The sequence below is a fragment of the Lepidochelys olivacea genome (assembly GCF_965140295.1).
Source record: "Lepidochelys olivacea isolate rLepOli2 genome assembly, chromosome: 7".
Taxonomy (NCBI): domain Eukaryota; kingdom Metazoa; phylum Chordata; order Testudines; family Cheloniidae; genus Lepidochelys; species Lepidochelys olivacea.
In genome coordinates this window covers 54,786,068-54,806,006 of record NC_140417.1, presented here as the reverse complement: position 1 = coordinate 54,806,006, position 19,939 = coordinate 54,786,068, and the positions used below count along the sequence as shown (strand labels likewise).

Here is a 19,939-nt window from a genome sequence, read left to right as displayed (position 1 = left end):
CTGAACCTTCTTTACGAAGCAGTGCTCACCTAAAACTTCTGCCCAAATTGACTTCAGACGTTCATCTGAAACAAACCATCTCTCTCTTCTGGTCTCGTCCTCTGCAGCCTCATAACACACTCATGGGGGTTTGGGGGAGTGGCTAGACTGCATATATTAGATGTCAAAAATGGAGTTACTACTTTTGAGAGTTATCCTGTTTGTTTATAGCCTTTGAGGGAAGTGAGATATATCCAAAAATTATCCAGATGGATGAAACTCAGTAGCCAAGCCGAGTACAACCAAATGAGCTCTAGACTGGAGGAACTTGGAACTCATTCTGTCAGTTGAGTGGCCATCTACACAGCTTGTCTCCATAATGTATCTATCACCAAGATTTGTAAGGCTGCCACTTGAAGTTCAAAATCAACATCATTTGCCAGCTCTGGATCTAAACTGGATGATCATTTGTAGAGCAGTTGTCATTCAGGGTGAAATTCACTGCCATGCAGTGGGCCATCGCCAGTCTTGTGCACCCCTTAAACTCTCAAAATAGACCATAAGTGGGATTTAAGTGTGCTTAGACCTTGTGCTTGATCCTCCATCTTTAACCACTCACTCCTCAGCCCTGTTGTTGGGAATTGCTATTGCTTGCTCATCTATGGGGAGGAGCAGCAGAGGCAGCTTTGTGAGGGAGAAAAGAAGCTAACCTGGCAATAACTGGAGTTCTCCACATGTTGCCTCTACAGATTCAAGTTGACCCGCCTTCATCCTCTCATCTGAAGGTTTTTATAGCTAGTTTGGTTGAGGCGAGCAGGGGACAGCTCTAAGAATAGAGTCCTTTATACCTCTGACAGGGAGACTGGATCTGCAGACAGTGTGCGCGCCCGTAAATGTTAAACTGTAGACCTGAGCGAATAGTAATAAATAAATATTCAAATTCCAAAACCAAATATGATTATATACTCCCCAAGCCTATTATGTTTGCCTTCCATGAAAGTTTGAGTGGCTGAGCTTTCCTAATAGGAATACTTGGAGGGTGAATTTTAAACTGTTATTTAGCAAAGGCAAAGTTTGAATTGTGTACGTGATTAATATTTGAAATTCATACTGCCCTGTGTTATGTAAGCGTCCATTCATGGAACCGAAATGAGACCACATGTCTGAAGTAACTCACCAGCTCAGGTGACTTTTGAAGGTGGATTATGAAGTGGGAAATTGGCCAAGAAATTCTTAAGCAATTTTGAACAACAAACAAATTTTGAGAGTTATGTGATCTATTTGAAGATACTTCCCAAACAGGAAATGAGGTCAAATTTAATGAAAATTTAGACAGTGCTATGAACTGTTCGTCCATCATTATTAAAATGCTTTAGAAAGATTCAGGAATGGCTCGGGACTCCTAGAATGTGGATCTGCTATGGTAACGTACTCTGAAAACTCCACTTGCTGGTGAGTAAACTTCCTTTTTACTCCCATCTCTGGATCCTGTCGATTTTAATTATTTTCTCAACTGTGCATTTTTTCTGGTGTAAGAGTGAAATTATTACGCTTCGGCAGAGCAAATGAAATTATGTGAAAATGAGGACCACCACTGGCCTTTGTCCTCCTATCACACCAACCCCCAAACTTCTCTGAGGTTCACAAAAAGTCTGTTAAAACTTTTTTTGTTGGCATCTTTGCATTCATGCCTCTTCCCAGCCTGCTTATGGCAGGAAGTGGGGGGTGCTGAAATGCTGCAAAAGGGTATTCTTGCAGCATCCTCGACCTACTGAATGAGGAACGTGCTGGAACACTCAATGGGTCTGGCAAGAACTCCAGCCTAAGAGGCAGTCAGACCATCTGAACCTTATAAGTCTCAACACTCACGTTGCGTGCCACACAAATGCACTGGAGTAGGTGTTTTAGGAGGTGGATTTCTGCAGAAGTAGTGAGATGTTTGAAAACATCTACTGAAACAGACTTAGGTCCAGATTTTTAAAGGTGTTTTGGTGTTGCTGTACTCAGCGTTGTAATGCCTAACCGATTTAGAAGCCTAAATGTAATTTTCAGAGGAGATTTAGGCATTTAGTCAATGGAACTTAGGCTCCTACATGCCTGTATCACTTTTGAAAATGACACTTAGGCTCCTAAAATCAGTTAGGCATTGCGATACTGAGCATACCAACACCTATATTCCTTTACAAACCTGGCCCTTAAAAACTAACTTTCTATCTTCTCTGTCTGGTTTCCTGTGTTAACCTGGCTTAAGGATGTTTGATTCTGTGCGGGGTCGACAGAGGCTAATGGAAAAACCACAGGACTATCTGTCTGCTCCATACACCTTCTCCAGTAACAGCCACACGAGAGAGAACCAGGGTTTCTCTGGTTGATGATGATAGAAGCCAAAGAGGATGCCTCTGGGTTGAGTACTTGAGGATTGAGCCTCAATGAATTCTGCCTCCCCTCCTTTGCCCCAAAGTGGGGGAAGCCAGGTACATCTGGGAAACGGAAAGGCAGTCTCAGATCCTGCCCCTGAGACTTTTCTGTGGAGCTGAAGCGGGTTAATTCCTCTGAAAGTGCCATTTGATCTTATTGCATTGCAGACCTGTGCGTGCCTGGGACTAGGTGTTCGGAAATTTGACGATACGAAGCGTATGGGCAAAATGCAGGTGCACGTTTTTCCCCTGCTAAGTGTAGTGGCCTGTGCGGGTGGGGGAGAAATCCAAATAAAAGGGTTAACTTATCGTATATACTCGTTCATAAGCCGAATATTTTTGGTAAAAAAGTGACGCATCAAAGAGCAGGGGTCGGCTTATAAATGGGTCTACACCAAAATTTGATGATTTTAAACTCTATGAAATCATTGAATTGAATATCTAATACATTATTGTTTTGTTTACCTGGAGCGTCTGCAGGCAGGGAGCCCCTCAGCTCCCTGTGGCCGCGGTTCGCCGTTCCCCGCCAATGGGAGCTGCAGGAAGTGGCGTGCCAGTTCCCACAGCTCCCGTTGGTGGGGAACGGCGAACCGCAGCCACAGGGAGCTGAGCGGCTCCGTGCCTGTGAACGCTCCAGGTAAACAAAACGTCCCGACCCGCCAGCAGCTTACCCTGACGGGCCGAGAGCCAAAGTTTGCCAACCCCTAAAGTATAGAGTTGGCTTATGAAAGGGTCATACAGGTTTTACTATTTTTACCTATCCATCTTGGGGGATCGGCTTATAGTCGTTCATTAGCCTGTTCGTTTATATACGGTATATATTAACAGAGACGTTTGCTCCTTTTTAAAGCTGCTTTTCCTCCTTTCCCCCTCCCCTTTTCTCTCCCTCACTCTCTGCTTGTTTATCCTGTCCATTCAAAGTGACTGGCTGCTTTTCATGTTCTCTCTCACCCACATTAGTTCATTCTACAGAATGAATGTAGTAGTACTGAGGAATAAATGCCCCCCTCATCTCTGCCCTCACAGGGAGGAGGGAGCTGTTGAGTGCAGCTCTTTCCATCTAGCTGACTTTTCCTGGCGAGCTTGATGCTTTCCTAAGCGCTTCAGCGTTCTGGTCTAATGCGTGAGTATGTGACTGTTACAGCAAGGCTGGAGTTAGAAAACACCTCTTCATAACTGGGAAGAGTCCCACACAGATAACTCAGTCCCATCCAGCAACTTGTCGGCACCTTGGGAACATGAAACGCTAAGCTATCAGTCATATAAATTGCTGGGAGCCATTACTCCTGAGTTGTGTTTCAATAGCAAGTCAGTGGCCGTTTCCAGATGAAATGTCCGAGACTTTCAGATAGAATGATTCGAGTGCAGTGGAGAATACTTCTTTGAAATAACTGCAACTTTACATGGCAATTACTAGAGTAATTGTGCCTCAGTTGCCATTTCAGTTCAGTCGTGGGATGCCCCGGTCACTGTGTTCCGGTGTCTGACACATGGAGGCCTTGGGTTACTGATCCAGTGGCAGAAGGGATATTCTCCCTGTGAATCCAGGAGAAGTGTTAAGAGTCTCTGCGATAGGCTTGGGTGGCACACCCTGGTTTATGCTGAGCAGTGGCGGTTGAGGTGAGATTGGTATTAGTGGGCATCTTTTGAAGTTGCTGTCATCCTATGAGATCACAGAAGGTGGTCCGCTGACCATCTCTTCCATAGTCACACTTCCTCAAATGCATTCCATCATCTGTAGTCACTGAGGCTCTGTATTCCTTGGTGGAAGTCCTTCCAGAGTTAAACAGGTGTACAGTAGGCAACACTCCCCTCCACTTCTCCCTCACTAATTTTCCTCTCATGGAGGATGCTGTCAAGTAGTTTAGGCCTCAGATATTTGTATATATTAAGATCTAGTGAGAAATGGCCTCTGGATTCTAAATACAGTATCTCTATTTTAAAGACCCCTTTGCCCCACTCCATCACAAAGGAGTTTATTTTAAAATAAACTTTTATAGGATGGACAAATAACAGATGTCTCCTCCCTGTCAGTGTTGCAGCAGCAGTTAACTAATACATATAGCTTCCACAACTGTGTTCCCTGCAGCTGCTAACATTGATGATCCTAGCACACAGATAAAGAACTGAACCAGAGAATCTCTAGAGCCATTCCACTCTGTTTGAAATACAGGGAGATAAAATACCAGTGTTCACCAAAGGGAGAAATTATTATTTATTTGTATTATTGGAAGTACGTAGGGAGCCTCAGGCATGAACCAGGATCAATTGTCTTCTCCATCACAAATGTATCTTCATATATAAATATTATTGGAGAGTGCACAACCTCTTGGAGCTTTGCAGTGGAGTCAGTGGTGTTTATGCGCCTTGACATGTGTTACACAAGTGCACTACAGGGCAAGGTCAGAAGGGATCTATAAAGAGGTGCTGAAATCCCCCTCGTGCTTTTGGTTCCTGTTTTAGTGCTGGTCTGTCAAATTTGGAATTGCTTCATCTCTGACAGTCTTTGGGTAAGTTTTTATGGGGGTTTTGGTGGTTTTGATTTATAAAAAGCTGCTAAATTAACTGTCCATTTGACATCTTGTTTTCAAAAGAGAAGAGATTCCCTGTTTGTAGAATTTCTGGGTCTAGAAGTTTCTTACCAAGGTTCCTTCCTGGCTCCTTTAGAAAACCAGTGCTAAAACTGAGAGGTGAAAAAAGTATTTCTACCACCAACATTCACTGTGTCTCCTTTCTTTGAGATGGGCCTGTTCCCTATGAGCTTATGGACAAATTTCTGAATATTCCGGGTGGCAGGACAGAGGGAAACAAATGTCTGTCTCCTCTGTGAAAGTGTATTTGTTCCCAGCCTGTCTTTGTCCCTCTCCCTTGACATCAGAGGAATTTGTCCCAGCTCCAAGTGATAGGCAATTTGAGATATGAGGCAACCTCCATATGGGGGGGAGAGAATCTTTGAAGCTCCTTCATTTAGACAAGTTGTGGTGCTGGTGCTGCTCAAAACCATATTTAAATACCAGCATGTAGCCCCCATCTTCACCATCACCTCCTCTTTCACAGACAGAGTCTGTGCCAGTATTTTTATGGTTTGAGGCCAACACCTTGATTCTCATGGTCTTCCTTTGCATCTGGTTCTTGTGTACAGGTGTAGGGCCCCTCTCGATAGCATTCATAATGTCACTGGAAGATCTTACTTTGGAAGTACAGGTCCTTCCTTACTTGGAAGTTCAAATTCCAGTTCTTCACCAAAATCCTTTGGCATTTGAGCACCCTGCTTTTCAGTGCTTACGTTTATCCTAAAATTGGGGTGGGGGAGTTTCTAAGGAGCCTTTCTAGTGATCCCAGGAGCCTGCATATTTCTTTTGGGTCCTCAGTAAGGTACAACTTCTCATACTTTATAGTTGTGTGTCGTCTTTGGTAAAACAATGTGGAACCTCTTCTAAAATGCCAGGCTGAAAAAGTTCTTCTAATTCTCCTCAGGCCTGTGTTCCTGCTTCTCTAAGTGTGTAACTGGATGATTCTTTGTTCTAAGGGGGACTGGTTGATCCTGTGTTCATTTCTCTGGAGAAGACTTCTGTTTCTGCCCCTTCTCCTGTGGCCAACAGAATGATTCCTCAGGTAGCTAATGGTTTGGATGGGCATTTTTCTTCTGTTAAGCCCCTTCAGATTATCTAGTGACAGCAGCTGCTAACAACATGGCCAGAGCACCCAGGATCCTTCTGCTGTCCCTCTTGATAAAGTATCCAGGGAGCTAGTGTGTCGGGGAAGGGAAGTTGCCCTCTGAAGCTTGGCCACGAGTAGATAATTACCGGACCCTGAAGACGTCATCGTTACTCTGTTTGGTCTAAAATGCAGTCAAGATGTGAAGGTTTATTGGAGTCTTACAGGTGATGCTTGTTTTGAAAGGTGGTCAGAATATACAGTTGCTGGCTTCTTTCATGTTCGTTTGAGGGAGAGGAGCTAGTTGCCATGTGGCAAAAGAGGAGTGTGGATGGAGTGAGCCCAGAAGGAATCAGGGGAGCCCTTTTAGCAGCATTCGGGGCTGCAGAGACGTAGGGAGGGTTTCATCGGCTGGAGCTCGGAGCCATCAGATTGGCCTTGCTGGCTGGAGCTGAGTTCTTGACAAACGCGTCTTCATCTAAACTGTCAGAGGGTAGGAATTATTTTTTTCTTTGAAATCTTCTTTGTCAGTAGCTGAGCTTTTTCTTGCTTTTTCTTCTGCTGCTTCTCTCATGTGGCTGTTCTCGGACTACTTTGTGTTAGTGTGAGAGCCCTCTGTTCTCTGTCTGCAACCGAAAGGAGCTCTGCCCCCTCTTCCATAGGGAAAGGGGAACAGTTTCTCCTACCGGGAAACGGCTTTGCTTTAGGGGTGCTGTTAGCTCTTTCAGAGGAGGTAAATTCACTCTTCCTTAGAATTCTATCACCCTTTGGCCAGGAAAAATTGCCATCTGTCTGGGGTAAGAATAAAGACCTGGTTCCTTTTTAGTTCCTGAGTGACTGTGGTTCTGAAAGTCTGACCCACCTTTTTGTCTCTGGTTTAGCGACTCTTGTCCATTAGAGTTCATTTGGTCCTATTGCTGCTCACTATGATTTGACAAATAGCTGTCTGCTCAGCCACAGAAAGCGTCTTCTCAGGATCTGTCCTCATCTTTATCAGTTGCTTAGACTATGTTAATATATTTTGGTAAGATGTTTTCCCCTCCTTGGTTTTGGGAAGCCCATCTCTGTGTAGTGTGTCCCCAGATGGCTCGAGGATCGTTTGGAGATTAGGTATAAGGTATCAAGTTGCTTGTTCCAGAAGTTTTCATGGGCTAGTTTAATCAAATCTTCCATGGCATTATAGTTCAGACTTGGGCTAGGCAAGATGCTCAGTTTTCTAAGGCAGACTTTTAGGCTCTAGGAGCTCACTGCCAGGGAGACTACTCTTTGCTGACCTCCAAGGACAGGGGAACGTAACACAAGAATGGCTGTAGAAAAACCTGTGAAGCTGCAAATGGGGCTGGATGCCAGTACCTGGAGTCCCCTCTGGATGTTCTTCCCATAAAGACACGCTCTCTCTTTTGCTCTCTCCTCTCCCACTCCTGCTAACTACAGGAGAAGGATTTGGGGCAGCAGATTGGGAAGGCTGGGTCTACATATCCCATTCTATAAATGCAGCCTTGTAACCTCCCAACTGTGCATGCGTTAGGACATGTGGTCACTAGCTCAGCTGATTCCATCTATGTGCTGGAGCACGTGATTCCCAGAAGGGTGGATGTGTGTGAGCACTGTAGTCAGACAGACCAGTCACGAGTGACCTCATTTTTATTCCAGCATCTCATGTGGTGTTATAGGGCAGTGCTGTGTGTACATAAAATAATTTAGATGGCGTTAAGTGTGTCCTAAGCGGTACTTCCCTCTTATGTGATGGGTTTGATCATTTTGTCGATGAGTGTCAGCATTAGAAAAAACTTGCAGAACCAGAACTCTGCTGAATTCATGGTCCTGTGAATAATGGATAGGTGACTGGAAGATCCTAGGTTCTCTACATCTCTTGAACAGTCTGCATTGCTGCATAGTGACCGTTGATTCACTGGTACTTGGACAGATCCAGGAAAAGCATTGGGCAGGTTAAGAATGCAGTAAATCGGGTTTCCTCCCAACCTACAGTACAGAGGGCCAGATTACAGTCCCAGATCTGTGTCGCTGGATATGCTGTGTCTGAAGAGTCTGATTTCACCTTTAAGCACCCCTGACTCTGGGTGAGGCCAGAGCTTTTCACTCCCAGACTCTACACATTTGGGGATGAGAATTCCAGGCTGCCAGAGGGTTGGTTGTGTTAGCCATTCTTATGGAATTTAGTTCTTCTACCACAGAAAGCTTTGTTATGGATGCCCTCCAGCTTGAGAGGTTTCTTTCTTCCTCTATTTGATGTTTATCTATTCTTATTCCTGTTGGGTTTTGTTGTATGTTAATGCATGACTTCATGATAAGATTTAGTTGGGGTCTGCAGCCTCCTCCAAAGCCTTTCCCAAAACACTTCACTACAGGCTCATTGACTTTAAAATAAACAAATCAGACCAGAACCCCGCTGTTTGTTCCTTCTGGCTTTGCTTACATCGAAATCCATAGCTTGCAAATTGATTCTCAAAACTTTGTTATAACTAAATCCATGGCTTTCCAAACGTCATTCCTGGGTCCTTGGAATCCACCCAAACTGTCTCTGTAGCCCAGTTTGGTTTTGTCTTTGTGTTTGAAGGACATAAATAAATTTTAATTCAGAACTTTACATTCTTTTCTCCTCACCTTTCTTTAACACTAATTTACTTGCATCTTGCTCTCTTGTTGCTGATTGGTCTTTATTGCTTTACTACGGCTCCTCTTACTGAATGATTCTGACCAATCAGTTGGCAGGCAGAGCTCCGCCCCTGCTTCGGCCGCCATGAGTGCTGCCGGCCTGGCTGAGCAAGGTACGTGGCATGAGTCCTGTTATCTCCTGAGTGCCTGAACCTAGCCCACACCCACTCACTGCCAGTAAAAAAACCAGCATGCAAGTGCCTGCGCACCCAGTGAAACGTCATCCATGCTTGCTGGCTGAGAAATTGGCATGCAGAACAGATTTCATCTAATCTGGAACCATCACCACGTTGATTTTACTGAATTACTAACCAGATTTGAAGGCCAGACATGTATAGGGCCCTGCAGCGAGACCAGCACATGAGTCGGGAGGGGGAATTGATGTGTGTGTGGCTAGCGCCTGCTATTTCAGCAGGTGGGGCTGAGCAGATTAGCTCAAGAATCTGAGTTTAAAACTTTGGGAAGCCCAGACTAAAGGGCTTTATTTGCATGTGCTCTTTAGAACCCTGTTGTACTGAGATGGATCAGGTTGATTGTTACCCTGCAATGGCAGGTTTCTCTGAAATAAACAGCTACTGTGTCCTAGGAGAACATGGAACTGGGTTCCCCTCTGCTTCCAATTCTTCTGTAAAATGGGGTGAATTAGGACAGTAGAGAGCCCTAGGGTTTCTGTTCCCAGTACAATATTGTCTTAAAGCAAGAAGAAAAGCTCTCTGTCAGGCTACTGTGGAGCAGTCAGATTTCACAAAGCTAAATTCAGTGATCTTCCTTCCCACCACCCCCCAAAAATGCCTGCCAGCTTGAGACCATAACAGTGTCTCAGCCCTGTACTGCTGCAGGGCTGAGAGAGCCAGTGTTGGTTAGTGAACTAAGTGTAGGGATGGAAGTCATGAATTTCTGGGTGGCCAAATTGGGACTGGCAATCACTGACGTGTGGCATGACCTGAGGCCTGCCACCTGGAGGTAAGGCAACTGCAGAGCACACAGACCAAAGGACTGTTGTTTGAGAAAGAAGAGTGAGAGGAATGGGGCTCGGAGAAGCATTCCATGGCATTGTTTGGAGTTGGTATTTTGGTCCCATGTGAAACGCTGCCCCTCAGCACATCCAGTGTGTCCAGTGTTCATTGCTGATGAGTTCAGCATGATGGGTTTGTGACTCTTAATGCCAAGACTGTGAGCCTAAGGGGCTGCCTTTCATTTTTGTCAGAGACTAAAACAAGATGTGCCTGGCCGGCAGAGGGGGTGGGGGACAGAGGTTGTGCTCTGTGCTTCTCATCAGAGATTAATGAAGAGATGCTAAACCAGTAATAGAAATACATGTTAAATTATAGGACTTTCAGTAGGGGCTCTTAACAGCACTGTGGAGGGAAGGGGGTTTTGAATCTCCTTACATAGAGGAGGTGGGGAGGGATGCGGTCAGTGACCCATGCTTGGAAACCAGCAAAGTATGGGTGCACAAGACCTTTGCTAAACTTAAAGGGGTCCCCCACACATTTCCCTGATATCTCCTGTGTTGAATGCTGGGGATTGCTTGTCTGCTCCTCTCATTAAAGAAGTAAGTCCTGTCTGTCTGTCGCTAGCTGCAGGAATCCCACCCACATCCTCTGATTTCTGTCAGATAATGTGTACAGATTAACCAGTGGGTAAATTACGTAGTGTCTGCTTTGCTTGGGATGTCTGCCGCCTCTTTGTCACTGTGAGAGTGTGCATCTCCTGTATCCTCGGAGTATCCTTACAAATCATGATGATGCATGAGCTAAATGAGCAACCAACTGAATTTCTTTCTTCACTGCTGAACTAGTAACTGGACTGTGAGAGAACTGTATGTATGTGAAATGCTGAGATCACAGTGGGTACCAGCAGAGGGATGGGAGGGGAAGCTGTGTCTTCCAGGGCCCATGCCTGCTTTGCAGGGTGCTGGGCTGGGTGGGAGGTGTTCTCTGCTAGAGGCTAGGCTGGCATCCACAATGCCTGGGGCAGGTGGGAAGACTATCTCCACCAGAGGCCCAGCTAGTGTAAGCAGGTGGGGAAGCTGTCTGCGGAAGCCGTGGTCTCTGGTGTAACTTCATAATGTTTTACCTGTCTACAGAGGTAAATGGGAGTGTTGGGAAGTGTGGAGAGTGAAGAATCAGCAGACTCCCAGCTTGTTCCTGGGCCCCCAGGACATGGGCAGTAGTGCAGGCCTGCTCTGTGCTGTTTTTGGGAGCTGGAGCTTTAAGGCAAATTCCAGACGTGAGATGCTTGCATTATGGAGTAGAGTTAGGACCAGCTCAGCCATGGCAGTTGCCAAGTTTATGGTGTTATTTTCTTGGTATTGGAGAGAAGCAGCTGTTGTCTGCACCATTTCAGCCTGAGCTGAGCAAAAAGTTTTGTCTCAGGTGTTGTCTAACCAGTATAAGTAAAGTCTGTCGGCCATGTGGGATAGCTGAGGTGTATGGGTGTGGAGTTGAAGAGTTACACAGGTATTTCAGTCTCAAGGCCTTGCAGCTGCTGGTTTGTTGCAATGCCTTCTTGTCTAATTGTGGACAAATCCAGAGAAAAGCGTGAGTGCCAGTTTACCAGCACATCTTCTGGGAGTGGTAGGACAATGGAGTGTTTCATCAGAGGTTCTAAGCAAGGCAGGTTTGGTGTTGCACATTCTGTCACTTCCTCTTCCTCTCTCTTTCTGTCTCTTTGTCCATGTCCTCACTGTGGTTAGCATCCCAATCTGGTGCCTGCTCATGCTGATGAGGCCACACACTTTTAAATAGCTGCTTAGGAAAGTCATGTCAACTCCTTGTCACAGCAGCTTCTTGCCAAGGGAGTAGAAACTGCTGGGCACCATCCACGAGAGTTAACCAAACCGTTCTGTATCCACTGAGAATGGAGGCAGGGAGGCCCATTGCTGACAACCATTGTTAATGTGTCACTTTCCTGTTGCACGTGCAAGCCCCGCCTACCCTGATCATATGTGCACATGGCCAGACGCGCGCACTTTGGGTGTGTGACTCTCTCTCTCTCGTGCACTGCCAGACACTCCTCCTCCTATGTGTGTGTCTGTCTGTTGGTTTCTCAGTTCTAGTTGTTCAGACCAAGCATGGCAGAGCTTCCATCACCGTCAATGAAGAAATTCAGCCTTCCCTTCTCTTCTTTTTTCACTCTCTCTCTTTACAAGCTGGCAGTGCTGCCTTTGCTCCTTCCCCACCAAAGTCCTCGATCCCATTTTATTACTTGCCATTATCCCAGACATTCCTCTGGGTAATTTTGCATCTTGGCAGTGATTAGGATTTCTTTGCATTATCGACACCTCCCCCCGCAACTTCATAAATAAAGTCTCCCTTATGTAAATAGCTGTACTTGAGGGAAAATCTCTGTCCGGATACTAGAATCTGACGGATGTCTTCAGCTTTTTCTCTGTAATGGCTGTCACCTTTGGAGGAAGGGGAGGCTGTGAGAGAGTAGAGGACTTGAAATAAAATCACCTTGGGAGCTCTGCACTGTTGGACACTGGATCTCAGTGAGGTTAGGGAGGGTGGGAGAGTTGCTGGCTTAACACTAACTGTTGAATAGAAAGGGCAGGCTACCTTCCTTCTCTCGATCTGATTGTGATGGGTAGCGACACAACAGTTTGACCTCTGCTGCTTTCATCATTACCAAGAGAAATTAGCAGGGGGTTGTCCCTTTAATTCTTGTGCAATCTGGAAGGGAAGGGAAGAGAGCTTTAAAACCAAACCCTCACCACCTTGTCCTGTTTTTCTCTGCAGCTACCAAAAGCCTATTGAACAAGAAGTCGGATGGAGTGAAGGTAGGTCCAAGCTTTTCTACCTCCCCGCTCCTTTTCAGTCCATTTACCAGCAGGCAGCTGCCTCAGTACTGGGGCTGTCCTCTGAAGAATGGGTTGTTAGGGAGCTGCTGGGTCAGATCCCCACACCTCTTACCTGCACAGCATACAACTAGCAAGGTGTGTTATAGGATTTCCTTCCCCCTAAGGTTTGGGTACTGGCTGTTGCCTGAGGCAGGATACTGGGCTGGAGGGACCAAAGATCTGATCCCGTCTGGCACAAGCCCTGGCCTGTGCAGTTCGGCTCCTGAGCATGGGAAGATTTTGCTTTTTTGCAAAGCTATTGTCAGAGGATGACAAAGGCCAGCAGCACTCATGGAAATCTCCCCATCTCACCCCTTCGCTCCATTGACAGGGCCTGGGGGTTGTGGGGAGGGGGAGTTCCACCCATTGGGGATCTGTTGGGTCAGAATGTAACCATTTCACTGTGTCGGTTACATCTGAGTTGCGAAAAGGCAAGCAGTACTGCTTTCTCCACCCTCACAGGCCAGGGACTCTGTGCTCCCTGTTCAAGGAAATCACCGTTTCCTTAGTTCACTCTCCTTATGTGTGTTGTAGCCTGATCTATGAATCTGATATTCATTGTGTTGGTTACTTAAGAATTTCCAGTGATCACTCTGAGGTTTGACAAGTTCTTGTCCCGAGATCAGGCCCAGTATTGTTAGAATTACTGTTCAGTTGGGAACCCCGAAGGGCACAGCTGCAGCGCTCACTCTTTAGGAACCTGTGTGTATTTGTAATAGTTTATTAGTACATTTAGCAAAGTCACAAACACTCTAACCCAGCAAGGTAGATAGAGATAATACAGAACATGCATCAGAACATCCATTTACTCATGCCATCCCTTGCAGAACAAACTGAAATGTTAGCCATCATCTTCCTCATCACCATCACCTTCCTCATCATCACCAGTGGCCATCATCCTGGCACCTCCCAAGGGCTGTATCTCGCTCTCCTCTTGCCCCCACGCTGGGATACAACTTTTATAACATGTTATGCTGACACCACTCTGTCTAATGCATATTCAGCAAGGTTTCTCCCCTCTTCCTTATTTGTATTCCTCACATTACTAATGTTGGGAGGCCCTTCTCCTATAGGTTAGGATGTTAATGATCTCAACTTATTATCATATACGTCAGTTTGTTGCCATGGCACTCTTGTAGTAACACATCTGCAGACGTTCCCGTCCTAAAATATCCAAAAGCCAATGTTAGCTCATGTTCCTGTGGCTGGCTGGTGGTGTTATGGACAATCCCCCCTCTTATACACTCTGTTCCCAGTTCCCCCAAACTCAGGGGTGATCGTCAGGCCATTCATGTGTGCCAAAGTGTATAGACCTCAAGCCTATATTTGTGTGTGTCTGTTTTAGCACACGAGACAGGTCTGTAGTTTTCCTTGCATTACTGCTGAATAAAATAAACGCTAACGCTAGCTCTATGGGCTACAGTGTGCAGCCTTCGGTTCTGGAGTTCAGAAAGGAGCCATTCCCCAGGACACAGGCCATGACTCCAGATGGTGACTTACACCTGGTAACCAGCTGTTTAGAGCAAGGATGAGTAGAAAAGTCCAGTAAATGAGGACTTAGCCTGTTGCTAAGTGCAACTCTTCTCCTCTCGAAGGAAGGGAGCACTTTATTCATCCAGGTTTGTGATTTCAGTTGAAGCCCCAGACTTTCCCTGCTGGTTAAATGACAGGAAATAAAAGGTAGGAATAAATGGTCATTTTTCAGAATGGAGAGAGGTAAACAGCAGTGTCATAGAATATCAGTGTTGGAAGGGACCTCAGGAGGTCATCTAGTCCAACCCCCTGCTCAAAGCAGGGCCAATCCCCAATTTTTGCCCCAGATCCCTAAATGGCCCCCTCAAGGATTGAACTCATAACCCTGGGTTTAGCAGGCCAATGCTCAAACCACTGAGCTATCCCTCCCCTCCGGTGGACATCCCCCAGATGCCCACCAGGGATCCGTACTGAGACCTGTCCTATTCAACATATTCATAAATGACCTGGAAAAGGGGGTGACACTGTGGTGACAAAGTTTGCAGACTATAGAAAACTACTCAAAATAGTTAAGTCCAAAGCAGGCTGCGAAGAGTTACAAAGGGACCTCACAAAACTGGGTGACTGGGCTACAAAATGGCAGATGAAATTTAATGTTGATAAATGCAAAGTAATACACATTGGAAAACATAATCCCAACCATACATACAAAATGATGGGGTCTAAATTAGTTGTTGCCACTCAAGAAAAAGATCTTGGAGTCATTGTGGATAGTTCTCTGAAAACATTCACTCAATGTGCAGCGGCAGTCAAAAAAGGGAACCGAATGTTGGGAATCATTAGAAAAGGGATAGATAATAAACTAGAAAATAATCACTTTTTTCTTCAAGATGTGTTGCTCATGTCGATTCCATTCTAGGAGCGCGTGTGCCCACATGCACGGCCATCTGAGATTTTTGCCTTAGCAGTATTTGTAGGGTCACGCTCTTGAGTGCCGCTCTCACGCATCAGTATATTAGGCGCTGCCGGCCCTACACCCTCCCAGTTCCTTCCTACTGCCCGTGGTGGTTAGTCAGAGTGCCTTTCCCTTGCCTCTCAAGGGCTCGAGTCTTAGGCCTTGTAAATAGTTTACAAGTAGTTAGTTAGTAAGTAGTTTTTAAGCCCTGCTCTGACTGCAACAGCCCTATGACCCCCATAGCAGCTGCCTCAAATGCTTGGGGGAATCACATGTGAAGGAGAAGTGTCGCATCTGTAAGAACTTTCGTCCCAGAACTCAGAAAGAGTGAGACCATCTTTCTCATGGAAGCTGCTGTCCGCCCGGCGTCTGAGCCTTCTGGCTAGACTCTGCCCCAAGCACCTTGGCACACAGCACACCCCTGGCACCAGAGCCTAAGAGGAAGTCGAAGAAGGGTGACTCCCTGGCACTGAGCAAGAAGGGCAAAGGGCCCAGTTCAGGCCAACAGCCCACATCAGAGCCACATGGGGACGCCCCACACCGATGTGTCCCCTTAGTCCCCCAAGGAATCTTCCACTGACTCCAGGGAACAGTAGGGGACGCAGACTGGTGACAGGATCGATGCCTTTCCAGGCTCTCCCGGCTCCCAGAGAGCAGAGGCCTCTATCAGGACCGCATGTGTCGCAGGTCACAGGCAAAGGCTCCTGGTGAGGGCAAACCAGCCGTAAAGACCGCCCAGAGGGTGGGCGAATGATGCCAGTCTCCAGAGATGAGACAGTGCTCTGCATGCTCCAGGTCTCTGTCTTCTGCGGGATGACCTAGATCTCTGGCACCGCACTCACCGTCTCCACCTTCTCGATGCGGGTCGTCTAGAGGAAGGCACCGGTCACCATATCGCCAGCACCAATCATCCTTCCACCAGCTGTCTCTCGGTGCAGATCCCAGTCTCCTAGACCGCGGGAGCAGTCTGCGTCACGGTACTGATCCCCCTGTCCCCAATCCACCTACTTGAGACACCGGTCTCCTGTGGCGACAGACGCAAGCTTCAGTGTCCCCTCCGTGGTCACCGGAAGGTGATTCCTCTAGTTCAGAAAGGAAATTCAGCACTTTAACGCGACAGCATCAGCATGATTGGGCACCTGAGGCTGCATCGACCTCCGTGATGCCGTCAGGGCAGCGAGGCCAGTGGTTGGTGCAACGGACCTACTGGGGCGTGTGGGGCATGCCTGTGGTGCTCATGCCTCAGTCAGTCCATTACTTGGCCACCGCCTCAGAGCAGCAACCAGTGGCACTGAGCTCGGTGCGCGAGGCGCATTCGGAGGCTAGGGGAGAGGAGCAAGCGCCCACCCCAAAACCCTCTTCCCCTTCCCCGGTGACCCATTTGTCGTCGTTGTCCCCAGATGAGGGTGTGGCAGGCCCCTTCCACGCCAGCCCGCCGGACAATTTTAAAGAACATCAGGCCCTGCTTCATAGGGTGGCTACGAACTTGGACTTGGAAGTGGAGGAGATGGCCAAACAGGGGGACGCCCTGTTCTATGTGCTCTCGACCTCTACCCCCACCTGTGTTGCATTATTAGTACATGGTGGGGTCCTAAAAATAGCAAAAGCCCTTTGGCAAACTCCTCCTTCCATCCCTCCCACTTCCAAGAGGGCAGAAAAAAGGTATTTTGTCCCTGCCAAGGGGTTCAAATATTTGGCCTTGCTGGTCATCTTGGCAGCCAATGAGAAGGACGGATGGGGGCAAACCACCTCAGCCCCCAAGAATAAAGAGGCCAAGGGGCTGGACATCTTTGGGAGACAGATTTATTCAACTGCCAGCCTTCAGTTCCAGGTGGCCAACCCCCAGGCTCTCTTGGAGAAGTACAGTTTCAACTTATGGGACTCCCTCTGTAAGTTCAAGGACTCAGTGCCCCAGGACTCGGTCCAGGAATTCAGGGCCCTGGAGGAGGAGGGTATGACGGCTGCAAGGTGCACCATCCAAATGGTATGGGACGTGGCCAATTTGGCAGTTAGGGTGGTCACATTGGCGGTGGTCATGAGGCGCAGATCCTGGCTTCAGACCACTGGCCTGTCCCAGGAAATGCAGACCTCGATCCAGGATCTTCCCTTTGATGGGAATGGTCTCTTTGCAGAGCACTGACAAAAGGCTGCACAGACTGAAGGACACTCAGGCCACCCTTTGCTCGCTGGGTCTGCATACGCCGCAGTCAGCAAGGAAGCAGTTCCGGTCGCCCCTGCCACCAAGGCCTTGGCAGCCTCAACAGGGGCCTACAAGGAGAAGGGATAGGGTCATGAGTTTTAATTGTTGCCGCCCTTCCTCCTCCCACTCCCCTGCACAGCCCATCCCATCGAAGCCTCACGAGAGCCAGAAGTGCTCGTTTTGAGGGTGCACTCAAGGGCGACGCCCCAGTCATTTCTCCGGATCCGCCACATCCTTTCCTTAACCGTCTTCATCCCTACCGTTCGGCCTGGTCGCAAGTCACCTTGGACCGTTGGGTGCTAGAAATTGTATCTTGGGGCTACACCCTGCAATTCTTGGCTGCTCCCCACCCCTTCCCTGTCGCTCTGCCGGGACCCTTCTCACGAACAACTCCTCGTTCAAGAGGTTGAGAACCTCATGTAGCTGGGGGCAGTGGAGGAGGTCCCCTGTGACAGGAGGGGAAAAGGGTTCTAAGACCCATTCTGGACCTGCAGTGCCTCAACAAGTCTCTCAAAAAGTTGAAGTTCTGCATGGTCTCTCTGGCCTCCATCATCCCCTCCCTGGATCTGGGAGACCGGTATACCACCCTTGGTCTGAAGGATGCTTTATTTCCATATCTCCATCTTTCAAGGTCGCAGATGATTCCTCTGTTCTGTGGTGGACAGGTGCCATTTCCAGTTCACAGGGCTGCCCTTTGGTCTCTTGTCTGCTCCGAGGGCCTTTACAAAAGGTATGGCACAGTGGCTACTTACCTCAGGCATTGAGGGGTTCAGGTCTATCCATATCTCAACGATTGGCTCATCAAGGGCAGATCTTGGGGACAGGTGCAGAGGAGCCTCGAACTGGTTAGTTCCACCTGCTGCGATCTGGGCCTGTTGACCATAAACTAGGGGTATGTCTACACTACGGAATAAGGTCGAATTTATAGAAGTCGGTTTTTTAGAAATCGGTTTTATATATTAGAGTGTGTGTGTCCCCACAGAAAATGCTCTAAGTGCATTAAGTGCATTAACTCGGCGGAGCGCTTCCACAGTACCGAGGCTAGAGTCGACTTCCGGAGCGTGGCACTGTGGGTAGCTATCCCACAGTTCCCGCAGTCTCCGCTGCCCATTGGAATTCTGGGTTGAGATCCCAATGCCTGATGGGGCTAAAACATTGTCGCGGGTGGTTCTGGGTACGTATCGTCAGGCCCCCGTTCCCTCCCTCCCTCCCTCCCTCCGTGAAAGCAAGGGCAGACAATCGTTCTGCGCCTTTTTTCCTGAGTTACCTGTGCAGACGCCATACCACGGCAAGCATGGAGCCCGCTCAGGTAACTGCCACCGTATGTCTCCTGGTGCTGGCAGACGCGGTACTGCATTGCTACACAGCAGCATCAACCCATTGCCTTGTGGCAGCAGACAGTACAGTACGACTGGTAGCCGTCATCGTCATGTCCGAGGTGCTCCTGGCCACGTCGGCCAGGAGCGCCTGGGCAGACATGGGTGCAGGGACTAAATTTGGAGTGACTTGACCAGGTCATTCTCTTTAGTCCTGCAGTCAGTCCTATTGAACCGTCTTATGGCGAGCAGGCAGGCAATATGGATTGCTAGCAGTCCTACTGTACCATCTTCTGCCAGGCAGGCAAGAGATGAGGATGGCTAGCAGTCCTACTGCACCGTCTTCTGCCGAGCAGCCGTGAGATGTGGATGGCATGCAGTACTTCTGCACCGTCTGCTGCCAGCCAAAGATGTAAAAGATAGATGGAGTGGATCAAAACAAGAAATAGACCAGTTTTGTTTTGTACTCATTTGCTTCCCCCCCTCCCCTGTCTAGGGGACTCATTCCTCTAGGTCACACTGCAGTCACTCACAGAGAAGGTGCAGCGAGGTAAATCTAGCCATGTATCAATCAGAGGCCAGGCTAACCTCCTTGTTCCAATAAGAACAATAACTTAGGTGCACCATTTCTTACTGGAATCCTCCGTGAAGTCCTGACTGAAATATTCCTTGATGTAAAGCCACTCCCTTTGTTGATTTTTAGCTCCCTGAAGCCAACCCTGTAAGCCGTGTCCTCAGTCGCCGCTCCCTGCGTCAGAGCAACAGCAAACAATCGTGCATCTGAGTTGAGAGTGCTGTCCAGAGCAGCCACAATGGAGCACTCTGATGGGGCTAAAACATTGTCGCGGGTGGTTCTGGGTACATATTGTCAGTCCCCCGTTCCCTCCCTCCGTGAAAGCAAGGGCAGACAATCGTTTCGCGCCTTTTTTCCTGAGTTACCTGTGCAGACGCCATACCACGGCAAGCATGGAGCCCGCTCAGGTAACCGTCACCATATGTCTCCTGGGTACTGGCAGACGCGGTACGGCATTGCTACACAGTAGCAGCAACCCATTGCCTTGTGGCAGCAGACGGTACAGTACGACTGGTAGCCATCCTTGTCATGTCCGAGGTGCTCCTGGCCACGTTGGCTGGGAGCGCCTGGGCAGACATGGGCGCAGGGACTAAATTTGGAGTGACTTGACCAGGTCATTCTCTTTAGTCTTGCAGTCAGTCCTATTGAACCATCTTATGGTGAGCAGGCAGGTGATACGGATTGCTAGCAGTCCTATTGCATCATCTTCTGCCGGGCAGGCAAGAGATGAGGATGGCTAGCAGTCCTAATGCACCATCTTCTGCTGAGCAGCCATGAGATGTGGATGGCATGCAGTCCTTCTGCACTGTCTGCTGCCAGCCAAAGATGTAAAAGATAGATGGAGTGGA

General features: G+C 48.0%; 1 protein-coding gene across 11 annotated transcripts in view; it reads left to right on the top strand.

The window, feature by feature from the left end:
* CAMK2G (calcium/calmodulin dependent protein kinase II gamma) overlaps positions 1–19,939 on the top strand; it is a 175,138-nt gene that overhangs the window by 116,359 nt on the left and 38,840 nt on the right. For all 11 annotated transcript variants that reach the window (XM_084633764.1, XM_084633765.1, XM_084633763.1 and 8 more), the window contains exon 13: positions 12,473–12,513. In XM_084633764.1, the coding sequence (XP_084489890.1) occupies positions 12,473–12,513 (41 nt within the window). The remainder of the gene's footprint in view (positions 1–12,472; positions 12,514–19,939) is intronic.